Source organism: Homarus americanus, unplaced genomic scaffold, assembly GCF_018991925.1.
Source record: "Homarus americanus isolate GMGI-L3 unplaced genomic scaffold, GMGI_Hamer_2.0 scaffold26019, whole genome shotgun sequence".
In the NCBI taxonomy this organism is placed as follows: domain Eukaryota; kingdom Metazoa; phylum Arthropoda; class Malacostraca; order Decapoda; family Nephropidae; genus Homarus; species Homarus americanus.
The window spans coordinates 72,405-87,639 of NW_024736369.1; the positions used below are offsets into that span (position 1 = coordinate 72,405).

At 45.1% G+C, this 15,235-nt stretch overlaps 1 protein-coding gene across 1 annotated transcript in view; it reads left to right on the top strand.

The window, feature by feature from the left end:
* LOC121872159 (rho GTPase-activating protein 32-like) overlaps window positions 1-15,235 on the top strand; it is a gene marked incomplete at its 3' end in the record, with an annotated part of 107,721 nt that overhangs the window by 16,613 nt on the left and 75,873 nt on the right. The window contains 1 exon segment of the mRNA XM_042374837.1: window positions 14,457-14,836. Coding sequence (XP_042230771.1) covers window positions 14,723-14,836 — 114 coding nt within the window.

The window sequence follows — 15,235 nt, forward strand, 5'->3', positions numbered from 1 at the left end:
CTATTAATTGCTTATAATTAAACCAACAAATTGCTTCGTTCTGTAACTTGTGATCTTATCGTTAATTAGCGTTTAGATGTATTATTATTGATATGGCGTGGAATAATAATCGTTAATTACCATAAATAAAGAGGGAATATTCATCGCATTTGTCGGGGAAATTCCTTCAAATTGCATTCATTTATGTAATTAAAGTTTGTATGTAGAGTAACTGTAAATTGCATTGCGTTATGGTAATTGGTGATTGCATAATGAAATGGAAATTGCAGTTTGGTGGGTGCCGCGTTAAGGGTGGTAGAGGGGGGGGGTCGCTGGTGTGTCTGTCTGTCTGTCTGTCTGTCTGATTAGCCTCGGGTTAACTGACGGTAGCTTGTGATGACGTCCTGATTAGCTGAGAGAAAATTCCAAGACAAGAGATAATTAGTTAAGGTGTCGACGACCTTACATTTCTTCCTGCCGGGGTAGATGACTACTGAGGGTGTGTGGGATGGGGGGGGGGGCAGGGGCTTTCACACCCTCCTGCCGGGAACATTGTTTACTTCTTTCCTGGTGGGGTCGTATCTGGTGTAGCCTCAGGTGTAGTTGGGTGGTGTTGCGTAGTTACCATTGCGGGATATGTGATCCTGAATTGGAATCACATGAAAATTAACACCCCCTCCCCCCCAATGCAGCTTCTTATTTAACCTTTATATTAATCATCTTAACACTAACCAAATTTATCCAAACCAAACTAACCCCAAGATAGTGTTAAGGGGCAGACGGATCCAGGAGTCCAGGTTCCGGACCCTTTCATCAGAAAATGTAATAATTTTTTTAATGCAGTACTATACTCAGGCGCCTCTGTAGAGTAAAAGTAATTACTATTGACCTCAGAATATCTCCTAATATCAATTGCATATAGCTTCAATATGGCCTCAAAATGCTCGCCTTGCTCGCCCTGTTTCCCCCACCCAAAACTTCTTGGACCCCCCTTTGATATTCCTGGATCCGCCCCTGGGGGACTTATTTTCTGGTGATCCCGGGGTATATTCTCATCTCTGGTCGGCTGTATATGTGTGTGTTGGGACTTGGGGTCACACTATGATGTCTGGAGTCACACTGGAATGTCTGGGATCACACTTGGGGTCTCACTGGGTCTCACAGAGTCTGATTGGGTACTCGTGAGGTCACATTAGGTCGTCCGGGGTCACGCTGGAGTGTAAACAAGACTTGGCCAGCGGCAGCGTGACCATCAACACCGACTTGAATGTCCTGAGGCAGGCCATAACCCGATACTTTATTGACCAGTGTGTGTGTGTGTGTGTGTGTGTGTGTGTGTGTGTGTGTGTGTGTGTGTGTGTGGACCAACAATAACGGGAGGCAGAGGCTTGGGTCAAGAATGTCTACTTTAATACGGACACAGTGAACCAAAATATGAGCTCTCTCTCTCTCTCTCTCGTTCGTTTTACCCCAACCCTCTTCTCTTCACTCCTGGCTCCCCTTCCCTACTTTATTTATGCATTATTCTTCAGATCCTCCAGGTCATGTCAGGCCAGGTCACATCAGGTCAGATCAGGTCAAATCACACCAGATGATTCCCCAAATACAATAGGAAAAAAACACACATTATATAATAAGTTTTGTACAATTTCCAAACATAAAAAAAAAACATTGATATTAAATAAAGTTCAGAAATTTACCTCACGTCACCTACAATAATCCCTTAAGCCATAATGGTATTGTTTAATTATCTACACGACTTACAATAACTCTACAATAACCCCGTAATAGTATTGTATAAGTATGTTTTATTATATATTAGCGTATACATCAGATCGACGTACTAACATAACGAAAATATTTCTTTCCCATGAATAACGATTTACAGGTGGTCAGAAATAGTGGCTATGTGTACGTGTCAGCAGGGAGATGTACGGTGTGTGTGTGTGTGTGTGTGTGTGTGTGTCGCTTCTATTATTTGACCTTCCATTTGTTCCTTATCTTTTAAGTTTAATCCTATTTCTCACCTTTATCTTTTATCCTTCTCCTACTTTCATCCTACTTCTCATTCCATCCTATTTTATCCCATCTTTATCCTATTTCATCCCGTGGTCCTGTAAATTCTTGATTTCTTCTTGTACGATGTAGGAGTGACCGGACCTGACCTGACCCTTGCCCAGTCTATCACTAACCTTTATGTAAATTAACTGAAGTTTTCTTATCTTAGCCAACCTAACCTAACCTAACCTAACCCACATTAATCTTATTTAAACCAATATCAAACGTAATTTTAACGTAAATCCAACCAACAAGGCGACAACATTCCGATTACCGTGACGTCAACCTCTTAGTTTATTTATTAAAGTGAAGCTGATTTTGGCGATGGTCGATACGGCTGTTACATTATTTCTCGACCTCAGAGCCCCGACCGAACCCTGAAAGAACCCAAAACGAAACCCCGAGTGAACCTTGAACGAACCCTAAACGAACCCCGACTGAACCCTGGACGAAACCCCCCGACCGAACCCTAAACATACTCCGAACGAACCCAGAACGAACCCTAAGTGAACCCCGAACGAATCCCGACCGAAACCCAGAGCGAAGCGGCAGGATGTTCGCGTTATTTATAGAATGTAAAGAAGCGATATTGTTTTTATATTTTTTCCTTCACCAATACATTTCCATTCTCTTGTTATACTTGTCTGCCGTATATACTCAAATAGGTAATATATTTATTCTGGTATACGTTCCGTCTCCTCCAATATACAGTAAATATACCGTAGATATACCATAATACCTTAATATATGATATATTTTCCCTATATAGATATACTTGGATATACCTGGATTCGTGATTTATATAATATGCAGGTATATTGATAGGAAACATTGTGTAGCCCTTTTAAGTGTGTGTGTGTGTGTGTGTGTGTATAATCCCCCTTCATTCTTTTAATGTACGTAACATAGCCTCATTTCTCCATTATTCATGAGGTAAGGCTCCCCATCCCACCCATTGCATTTGAGGTAAGGCTCCCATCTTCCCCCATTGCATTTGAGGTAATCCCCCATTCCCCCATTTTACGTGAGGTAATCCCCCCTCCCTCCCCCTGAAGTCATATCATGGCAGTATCGGGGGAACGCGGCGCCTCGCTTACTGTGGGAATATTGTAAAGTAGTGAGTGTAAGTATTCTGGGCCAGCCTTGTGCCTGCCTGCCTGCCTGCCTGCCCTGGTAAAGCTGCCTTGTTCTCACGCTGCTGGGGACCTGCTGCTTCTGCTGGTGGTTGTGGTGATGGTGGTGGTATTGGTGATTGTAGTGATGCAAGTTGGTGATGGTTGTGATGTTAGGTGTGGTTGATTCCGGTGGTGGTGGTGGTGGTGGTAGTAAGGGCGTGGATCGACATAGGTGTGGCTGTGGTTGATGATATTGTGGGCGTGGTTGATGATATTGTGGGCGTGGTTGATGATAGTGTGGGCGAGGAGGTTGGGATGAACATGGGAGGGAGGATGGAAAAATTTTGTCGTGTTTAAAAAAAATAATAATAATAGGACTGTGTGTGTGTGTGTGCGTGGCTTCACGACAGGTAAGGGGGGTCCTTGGTTCTGGTTTCAGCGTCAGGACCAGGAAATTAGGGACTGTTTTGGGTCAAGGTAACGGCGACGTAATTTACACCTGTTGGACTCAACGCTGTTAATGCCGTACCTGTTGTGATGGAGACTAACGACAGACCTGACAGGATCTTAAAGAATGAGTTTTTGTGTCCTGAAGTGTGTAGGGTGACAGAACAAGTCAGTGTGAGGTATTGAACGGCACTGAGGCTCATGTGATAGTGTGAGGAGCCTTTAGGTGGGACTCGCTAGAAGCCTCACTGTGTACATTGTAGCCAAGAGTGAAGTCCAGAGGAGGGATGTGGGTCCTTAATGAGAGCCAGCCAGGTGTTCGGAGAGGTGATGTCTGTGAAGGGCGGCACAGGAATTTATTTAAAGAGTAACAGGTAGAGGATCATTCTCTTATTTATATGACAATCACCTGTTCATCCAGCTAGTACAACTCTCCTCCCCTGCCTTTCAACACACTAGATTGTTTCACCACCAAAGCTTCTTAGTGGAGGTCACGTGTAATTCATTCATATTGAGGCGATGTTTTTATTCAATATTTTGAGTCACTCCCAAAGCCATCTGTTCCATCCCCCTCAGAGACAGGAAGGGATATGATCAAGATGGAATAGAGGTGAGGATGAAGCTGGAATTAGTCTAGTATGAGGGATGGGAAAGGCTAGGAGAGTAATAGGATAGGAGTGTTTACTTATTGACGAGGTGCGTTTGGGGGGTATTCTCCAGGCTAGACAAGAAGACATTAGTTTTACCTGTGTGTGTGGGAGGATAACAGCAGCGAGGTATTACACACAGGGACTTAGTGTTTCAGATACAGTTATTACTCACCTGTTGCTGTTAAGGATACCAAACCACCTGTTACCTGAGACAGTGTAACTCTTGATGATGACTTGTAGTAATTGATGACTCGTGTATGGAAATTATTGTCTCGTGGAAGGAAAGTAATGTCTCGTGTATGGAAATTGATGTCTCGTGTATGGAAATTGATGTCTCGTGTATGGAAATTGATGTCTCGTGTATGGAAATTTATGTCTCGTGTATGAAAATTGATGTCCCGTGTTATGGAAATTATTGCCTCGTGTATGAAAATTGATGTCCCGTGTATGGAAATTATTGCCTCGTGTAGGGAAATTATTGTCTCGTGGAGGGAAATTATTGCCTCGTGGAGGGAAATTATTGTCTCGTGTAGGGAAATTGATGTCTAGTGTATGATCTAAAGTCGTAATGTTTAATGCACCTCAACATTAGATCCTACTTTTCCTCATCTACAACTACCATTCCTACTACCACTACCAACACCACCTACCACCACCACCACCTACACCACCTACCACCACCACCATCTACCACAACTCTTACCACCTACCACCACCCTTCGTCTGCCCGGTGTAGGTAAAGAGTATTTTAATTTATACACTAAACTAGATTTATCCTTTGATGTTCACCTCGACGTATCCAGAGTGAATCCTCCTTGACGTGGGACTTGGCTTTGTGTTCCGTGTAAAAGTGAAGACGCTTGTTCGACATTGATTCTGTGAGAAGCTGTGTAGTGTGAGGGCCAGTGAGGTGTATTGATTATTATTATTATTATTATTATTATTATTATTATTATTATTATTATTATTATTATCATCACTCTTTGCTGTAGTGGTTAAAACAGCAGGAGGAGTGGGAATGAGGATAATGACTTAACTACTTTACATAACAATATTGTCCACGTATAATAATTAAAACGACCAACTTTATCTCAACATCTTTCCCTCTCATGACGCCACCGAAAACACATCATCCTACCATTGTGTTTTGTGAAGGAAACTGGCTGATAACCTACTCTCTTCCTCCTTGCTAAAATAAATAGATTAAATAAATACAAAAAAAATAAAATAAAATAAATAAAAACATCACACCCACACACACACACACACACACACACACACACACACACACACACACACAGTCAAACACTTAAGATGTGAGAAATTCTAAATTGTATTAACTTTGTACGTTTGTGGTATAAGTAAACACACAAAAATTGGAGTTTTTTTTTGTTTGTTTGTTTGTCTGTGTTTGTTCATACGTGAGATTGTGTTTATATTAATTTACTCAATGGTCCACATTACGAATTTGACCTTTGTGGTGTGTGTGTGTGTGTGTGTGTGTGTGTGTGTGTGTTTTTTGTGTGTGTGTGTGTGTGTGTGTGTGTGTTTTATTCTTAATGGTGTTATGTTCTTTCTGTTCCCTCTGCCAGGATGATATATCTTGTGTTTAGTTTATTGTATTCGAGAGAGAGAGAGAGAGAGAGAGAGAGAGAGAGAGAGAGAGAATAAGAGAATATGGAAAACAACAAATTTTACGTAGGAAGAAAAGACAAGACTAAAAAAATAACGAATGAGGAGATAAAGTAAGAGGCAATGATGAGGAAGAAGGTGAAGATAAAGAGAGATTGGTTAATAGAGGAACAAATATAAAGATTGATGATAAAGAAGAAGAATTAGAAGAAATAAGAAGATTTTATTAAACACTTAAATGAATATGGGTTTTTTCTTCCTTCTCCCATCCTTTCTTTCCTCTCCTCCACTTTCCCTTCTTCTTTCCTTCTCCCTCCCTCTTTCCTTTTCTTACCCTTTTTCCTTTTCCTTCACCGTTTCCTTCTTCTTTTCTTTCTTCCTCCCCTTTTCTTCTTCCTCCCCTTCCTTCCTCCCCACCTCCTTCTCCCTCCTTCTCCCTCCCTTCCTCCCCTCCCTCTCCCCCCTCCCTTCCTTCCCCTCCTCTCCCCTCTCCCTCCCTCCTCTCCCTCTCCCTCCCTAACCCTAACCAATCTAACCTAACGCAAATCTAACTCAACCTGACCCCCAGGTAACTAGCATTAGGGTGTTTAATCATCAGGTGAAATAAGCTGAGGGGGGAGGGAGGAGTCGGCTTCTTCAGGTGAGGCAAAATTTCCCCTCCGGTTCTTGAATTTAACTCAAGTTGAAACAGAAATTCACTTAAGTTTATTTTACCCGAGAAATCAGCGTGAATTTAATTGGCATATTTGCAAGAACTTTACCTGAGAGTCTATACCTGAAACATGAACCATTAGTTTACTGAAGTTTACTGTCAGTTTACCTTAGTTTACATTGGTTCAAGGGGAAAAATTGGTTTTATTTACATAGAAGTTGGTTTTGTAGGTGTGTGTGTGTGTGTGTGTGTGTGTGGGTGTGTGTGTGTGTGTGTGTGTGTGTGTGTGGAGGAGACGTTTCAAGGTCGTGGAAGATGATATTGTCAGATTGGTGAGTTGCCTTCGCTAAAATTCCTCTTGTAAGATGATGATGATGATGATGATGACGATAGTGAAGATGGTGACTTTATCCCAGGCCACGAATGACTCCTTTTGGTGGTGAGGGCTATCGAGGTGCAGGCGGCTTTGTTGACAGTGTTTGATGGTGATTTAAAACTCTGCGGGCACTGCAGTTTTGGCCTTTGATGTGTAGTGGTAGTAGTGGTGGTGATGGTTGGTACATAGTAGTGGTAGCGATGGTGGTAGTTATCGCCCAGGACCCTGATGATGGTAGTAGTAGTGGTGGTGGTGGTGGTAACATTTAACTTGACGTGTTTTATAGGTCTGTGTCTGTACGTGTGTAAAGGAGACGTAAATGTTATGGTATATCTATGGGACAAAAACTCATTGCTCTACCAACTTTAAATATCATGGGTGGCGGTAGGGGAGGTGGCGGTGGAGGTGTTTGTGGGCGGCGGTGGAGGTTCTTGTGGGCGGCGGCGACTACGATGTGACTGTAGGTGGGCGCGGCGGCTCACCTCTGTCCCTCCCTCACACCCACTCTACTATTGATCGTCGCCGAGCACAAACAGACGACGATGGTTTGTTTACACTCGTGATGTCGCGACAACGTTCCCAACCAAACGTTTTGCCGGAGTGTTTGAGTCTCTGGCTAGGTACTGCCGGTGTAGGACGGTAGTGGCTGTCAGCTTAGGTCCTAAACTTTAATTTTAAGCTCTAAACGCTAACACTTGTCTGATCTAACTTAAGGTAAAGAATCTGTATGTTTTGAACGCATTATACAAGCCATAGGGAACAACTAGAGGGGAGCTGGTGGTGTGTGGGAGAAGCGTGTGTGTGTGTGTGTGTGCCAACTTTGAAGCCCTGTAACAACCCTTTCATTCCTGCGCCAGAGCTTCCGACATTACTAGCTTCAACTTGTTCTTTTGCCAGTAGCAGCGTCGGCCACTCAGAGATCCATTGTTCAGTGATGGGGAGTAACCAATTTTTTTTTCCCTGGGGCATTCAGCTTCTGTAGCAGAGGTCCTGGAAGGATTCTCTCAGACCTTCGCTATTGTGAGGCGCCTAATTGGCCTTTTGCAAATCACCTCACAAGTTTCTGTATTCTTGACTTTTGTTAATAGGCGGTCTTACTAAAATCAGTTCTTAGTAAATGTAATGGGCTCTCTAGCGATATGTTAGTTCTGATAATCAAATTTCACATAACAAAACGACATTTCAATTAAAATCGTAATATTAAGTTTGTGTTGTAGATTTGATTTTTATGATGGTGTGTTTGTGAGGCTCAGGTTGTGAGTTATTGTTGTACTTTAGGTTGATACTATAATAAAAGTTGTTGATTAGTGTGAGGTGGTGCGGCCGCCCAGGTGATTCATCACAGCAACAGCTCGGCTCCTGCAGGGGATCGACCCGACTGACATGAAATATGAACAAGATAGTGAAAAAAAAACAATTGCTTCACTCCATCAGTTTCCTTCTGGATGTAACTCGCTCGTCTTGGTAATCTTTTATACTTGGAGTTAATTTACTTTTTCAGGATGTTGTTTAGTAGATCAAGCCACAACAATATGAGTTTACGTTAATCATCTTGAGGAACATGATATCTGGTACACTTATCATGTAAATATCAGAAAGGTTAGGTTAGGTTAGGTTAGGTTGCTTGTATGTGGTGATAACATGTTCTGAAATCAAGCAAACGCGCGTGTGTGTGGCGAGCAGATGATCACAGCCTGGCTCGTGCTTGATCTGAAGGCGTCACCTGAACCTCTCAACTGACACACCATCTCTCCCCCCTCCCCTCCCGATCTTACCGTCAGTGTCGCCAAATGCAGCAAATCCATTCACCAACCTTTCCTCTTGAGCGAGTGTTGTTAAGTTCCAAAACGACATCACTGAAGTTAATCGACTTTTAGATTGATTTCAGTTAATTTTACCAACTTTGCTTTAGATCTTATTAAAGGTTTAGTGAGTATGGATGGGTTACCTTGGCTTGTGGGAGCTGGTAACGCTACTCTTACTACCTTGGTGTGTTGGTGAGTCATAGTGTGTGTGTGTTCCTGACGGTCACTGACAGACATACACACCGATAATTACAGTTACAACGACAGTCACGCTGATGGACATAGGGGAGGGTGACTGGTAGCTAAAAACTATATCAGTCACATACAGTTACTGACTGGAGGTGAGTGACGGTAACTGACGGGTACTCTTAACGGTCAAATAAACGGTTGAAGTTGATGGATTTTGGATGCAAAAGGAAACTGACGAAGGCGCTGTAGGAAACTCGACCTTGGTGTTGGAGGACGGGTGAGGGCTGGAGGACGACCTTGAGGGTGGAGGACGACCTTGAGGGTGGAGGACGGGCTGACGTTAAGACTTGAGATATGTCGAGATGTTGTTTTAAGATAAGGTGTTGGAGAATCCGGTGGTGGCCTTTGTCTCTTCTCCCTCACAGGATGTTGGTGATGGTGGGGGTGTAGGTGGTGGTAGTGGGGGTGGTGATGGTGGTAGTGGGGGTGTAGATGGTGGTAGTGGGGGTGTAGATGGTGGTAGTGGGAATGATGGTGGTAGTGTTATGGTTGGGTGTGAGGTGGTGGTAGTGGTGATGGTGGTAGCAGTCATGATGGTGGTAATGGTGGTACTGGTGATATTGATCCTAAGGTGAGGAGCAGGTGGTGGTGGTGACTGGGGGGGAGGGAGGGAAGAAGAAGGGAGGGAGGGAAGAAGAAGGAAAAAGAAGAGGAAGAAGAAAGACATGGAAGAGAAGAGGAGAAAGGAAGAGAAAGAATAGGAGGAGGAGAAGAAAAGTGTGTGTGTGTAATAATAATAATAATAAACGGTTTATTAATAGAGTTGCAGTCGGTGGCTGAAAATATACAGACTTACATTTGATTTAGACATAATGATATAATATGCATTGAATACATTTACAGGGCTGTACAGTACATAAATCAGGAGTTGTTTATTATTTTAAAAGTAGATGGGATGGTGCTGTTCTTATATCTATCGGTGCGGGCTCTTATGGGCTGTATTTTGTTGTAGTGGCGGACTGCGCGAGGTGAGCGGGGGGCTGCAGGTGGCAGGAGGTGGCGATGACGAGAGTGGTGCAGTAGTCCACGGCCAAACCTTTCCAGTGCTTGGTGGTGGAGATCACTGAGGGATGGCATTTCCAGGGTGGAGAGAGCGTTGGTGTAGCCGGAGTATTCTGCGCCGAGCATGATTCTGCAGGCCCTTTTCTGTACCTTCTCTCGCTGACGTTGTTGGGTGGAGTTGAGAGAAGACGACCAGGCTGGTGACGCATACGTTAGTTTGGGGAGAATAAAGGCGTTGTAGATGGTCCTCAGCTCTGTGTGTGTGTGTGTGTGTGTGTGTGTGTGGCGGATAGGGTTAATAGACACATAAAGAGGAATGAGACACGAGGATATAGATAAAGAGGGGCGAGAGAGGGAAGGAAGGAAGGAAGAAGGGAGAGGAGAATGACAGTACCAATGTCATAGTGTGGTGAGATGAGGGGAGGTGAGGGGAAATGTGGTGAAGTGAGGGGAACTGTGGTTAAATAAAGCAAGGAACTGAGGAAATTTAGTCAAATAATAATAATAATGGACGAAGGTAAGATAATAGAAACAGGGAGGAGAGGAAACGAGAGAACAGCACTTACTGGTTAGAAGTAAATACCAGGAGAAATTAGCCATTAGCAATTTTAGCACAGAGTGTCGAATACGTACACACACACACACACACACACCGTCGTACAAACAAAAACGATAGTTTAATGGAAGCTCGACCTGACGGCTTATTAATGCTTACTGTGTTTTGCGATGTGGAGTGGTCAGGTTGTGGTGTGTGGGAGGCGGTGTGGTGTGTATGGGAGGTGAGTGTTGTGTGTAGGAGGCAGGTGTTGTGTGTGGGAGGCAGGTGTGGTGTGTGGGCGGCAGAAGAGAGTGTGTGGAGGTGTGTTGTGGGCGGCAGGAGAGTGTGGGCGGCAGGTGTGCGAGGGACCTGGAGATGTCACGCCCAAAGCTCATTACTGATACACAAGTGACCTTTTGCCGTCGTGGAGGGAACTGCGTCGCGGGATGTGGGAGATGGTTGTCAGACGCACATCAACACAAAACACACACACACACACACACACACACACAACACAACAAACACACACACACACACACACACACACACACACACACACACACACACACACACACACACACACACACACACTCATTTCTGACATGAGTAGAAGACATTATGCCATGATGTATTTTATTTTTTTACAAGGCTTAAGTTAATTATATGAGTAATCAATGTATATGAGTTAGAATCGTGGAATTATGGTCACCAAAATGATTTCAATTTATATAAACATAATCGTGTTGTTCATCATCACCACCACCGCTAAAACCTAACCTAACCTAAACCTAACCTAACCTAAACCTAACCTAAACCTAAACCAAACCTAAACCTAACCTAAACCTAACCTAACCTAACCTAACCTAACCTAAACCTAACCTAAACCTAACCTGGACCTAACCTAACCTAAACCTAACCTAACCTAACCACCACTGCTAAAACCTCCCTCATTAGTAAACTCACAGTATAATGTTAATCGTTTGAGGTAGCCATTTGGAGCACTAACCTGAGACTGGCTATGGTATTTGTCTCTAACTTTGTAGTGTTCATATTTAGAGTTAGTGCCACTATCTACTTCACTGGTGCCAGAATTAGTGCCACTAACCTACAGTATACATACCATCAAGGACTCCATCATTAATCGTCATATTCCGACCTTTGATCAACGCAGCTCACCTCCAGGTCTTTTAATCTCCTCCCCCCCTCTCCCTTCTCTCTCCCTCCCTTCCTCCCTTCTCCCTTCCTTCTCCCTCCCTCCCTCTCTCCCTCCCTTCCTCCCTTCTCCCTCCCTCCCTTCCTTCTCCCTCCTCCTTTTCTCTCCCCTATCACCATTAATCATCCCTACGTCTTTTTTATCTATATTTTTTCTTCAAATTCTTTTCCTTCCTTATTTCTTTCTCTCATCTACCTTATGTTCACTCGTCTTTCTCCTCTTCCTTTCTTTTCTCCATTTTTCATTCCATTGTTCCCATCTTTTTATTTTATCCTCCCTTTCTTTTCCCTACCCCTCCCCCACGCCCACGCCCGCTCTCTCTATGATATATCCTTTCCTACCCACTAAGGATTACCTCCCCCTGTCCCAGCTATCTCTCCCCTCGTTCCTTCTTCTCTCCCTCCCCTCCCTTCATCTTCCCTCTCCCTCTTTCTTCCCTCCCTCCTCCCCTCCCTTCCATTATCCTTTTGAATCTTGTACTCTTTCTTTCTCTAATCCTCGTTTCCTTTCTTCGTCTTTCTCTCCCTTCTCTCCATTTTCACCAGTGTCGAGTTTCCCTCTCTCTCTCTCTCTTTCTGTCGTCTTCCTTTGACTCTTGACTCTTTTTCATCCGTCTCCTTCTCCTCCTCCTCCTTCTTGGTGTCTTTCTTCCAACTTCCTGTTCTTTCTCTCCACATCTTTCACCTCTATCGACCTCTCTCTCTCTCTCTCTCTCTCTCTCTCTCTCTCTCTCTCTCTCTCTCTCTCTCTCTCTCTCTCTCTCTCTCTTCACTACTTTGTTGACAACGTTGCTTTATTTCGTTGTTTGCCAAGTCGTTCATTGAAACGTGAGACCCAAGGCTGTGCCGTAGAGACGACCTCCCAGCTGGTGTGAGAGGTTGTGTCGTCGTCCCAGCTGGTGTGAGAGGTTGTGTCGTCGTCCCAGCTGGTGTGAGAGGTTGTGTCGTCGTCCCAGCTGGTGTGAGAGGTTGTGTCGTCGTCCCAGCTGGTGTGAGAGGTTGTGTCGTCGTCCCAGCTGGTGTGGAGAGGTTGTGTCGTCGTCCCAGCTGGTGTGAGAGGTTGTGTCGTCGTCCCAGCTGGTGTGAGAGGTTGTGTCGTCGTCCCAGCTGGTGTGAGAGGTTGTGTCGTCGTCCCAGCTGGTGTGAGAGGTTGTGTCGTTGTCCCAGCTGGTGTTGGCTGTGGTGGTGGGTGGCAGTGCGACACCCTAGCTGGCTGCTAATTAATACCTGCGGCCTCCAATTATCTCCCGGCAGGTTAAGTTAATACCTGAGGGACCCCAATTAACACCTGGTGTCGGGTATACGCCTGTTAGGTACACCAATTATCACCAGGCGGGTGTGATTTAGCGTCGAGGGATCCCAATTATCACCAGATGTTTGAAGAAAATACCTGTACCCCATTTATCACCGGGTGTGCTAGACGAAATACCTGTACCAATTATCACCAGGTGTTTAAGTGGAAGTAACAGGGGGACATTCAGTAGAGTTAGTGCCATGACGGTGCCTGCATGGTCTTGTGTTATTAACCCCCTAGGTGCCCCACGTGTGCCATTAAGTGCCAGCCAGGTGATGTGGGGAGGAGACGGCACCTGTGATAGGGAGCGAGGAAGAAGCTCTTATTGTTAGTAGTGATGATTATGGATCTATCTCTGTTGGTTGATGGTCGCGCTATATTGACTACTAGTTTGAGGAGGACATGTACTGTGGTGGTGGTGGTGGTGACGAAAAGCCTGACGTATCAATATATTCACACACACACACACACACACACACACACACACACACACACACACACACACATTATACTTATTTATATCACAACAAAAAACTATGTATGTTAACTCATGCTTGTTAAGGGTAGTAAGCACTTCTTTAACGAGGTTATAATGAACGAAGGGTGGTTGGGGGTAGGGTAGTAGTTGAAGGGATAGTAGGAGAAGGGGTAGAATGGGCGTTGGCTTGTATGGGACAGGTGGGGGTGGTGAGGGGAGGTATTGGTTTTGGTCAGGGAGGAGTTTAGTAACAAGGTATTGAAATGTCTCTTCAGTATCTTTGTGTTGTGTGAGGCGTTCAGTGGGTCAGGTGTTAGTGGTTGTGGTAGTAAGTACGTAGTTGGTGGTGATGATAGGTGTGGGTGATGATGGTAGTGGTGGTAGTGGTGGTGATGGTGGACACACGTCAACAGGTGGGCAGCAGACAGGAGAGGATCATAGGGGTAATTTATATCTTGGTTTATTGGTAAATTTGGGTCCGGTGTGTGTGTGTGTGTGTGTGTGTGTGTGTGTGTGTGTGTGTGTGTGTGTGTGTGTGTGTACAGGAGCCATGGTGTATGGATAGGACAACTTGTGTCTCGTTGTCATGGTAACTACTGAAGGAGTTGGACAGGACGGACGCTAATCAGGTTTTAAGGTATTAATAAGTGAAGTATAATACCCTGTACTGATGTGAGCAATAAGAGCCGTGTACTGAGTCGTCCAGCCACTTAAGTGTAGGAGGTAAAGTGACAAGTGTGGACCCGTCTGCCAGTATGTGCTTCACCTGTTGGAGGGGTCACTTAATCGACGTGGCTTGTCATTGTCTTGCCCGTGTGAAGTAGTGATGTGTTGACAGACTATATCATGAAAGTATTTGTGATTAATAGTTGTGTTATTGATGGTGGTAATGATAATAATTGATGTTTGTTTACGAGAATTGAGTTACGATTACCACTGATGTTTACCGCCCCCTTCTGTTGTGTGCAGGATCAGTGTGAGTATATGTATCTCTAGTGTGATGTAGAGTATGTTGGTGAGGATCTCGTGAGTGAACACCAGTGACTAGGCAGTGTGATGGTGAGTGTGTGGTGAGCCCAGGCTGGGGGGGCGGCACCCAGGACAGTGCCACCCACAGTGCCACCCACACAGAGTGCCCCCGCCGCCCCTTCCTGCCCCCGCCGCTATGCCTGGACACCCTATGCCCCCGTCGCCGCCCCTCCTCCCCGCCCCAGCCGCCACCCCATAACAGCCACATGCTGGCGGGTAGCGTGGAGGCGGTGCTGGGGGGCATGCGCCGCTACACAGACCTCCGCCGCTACTCTGAATCTGTGTTGCAGGGATGTCGTCACTTCGCTACCGAGTGTGCCGTAAGTACCTCTCCCTCCCTCTCTCACCCTTCTCCCTCCCTCTCTCACCCTTCTCCCTCCCTCTCTTACCCTTATCCATCCCTCTCTCACCCTTCTCCATCCCTCTCTCACCCTTCTCCTTCCCTCCTCTTCTCCCTCTTCTTGTGATGTATATTCACCTCACCTCCTTCATCTTCACCCAGTACATCACCCCTACCACCCTACCCCCACCCCCACCACCCACCCACCGCCTACCACCACCCACCTACCACCACAATTCTCTCACAGGAAACTCTTTTTTTCATCAGCTTATTGTCCTGTTCTAGGCCCGTGTATGCCCAGAGGCTTCCCGCGTTTTATTAGACCTGGTGGAAGTCTCGTGTTGTCTTATGTGGCTCTCCAGGGAGTGTTGTGAGGAGT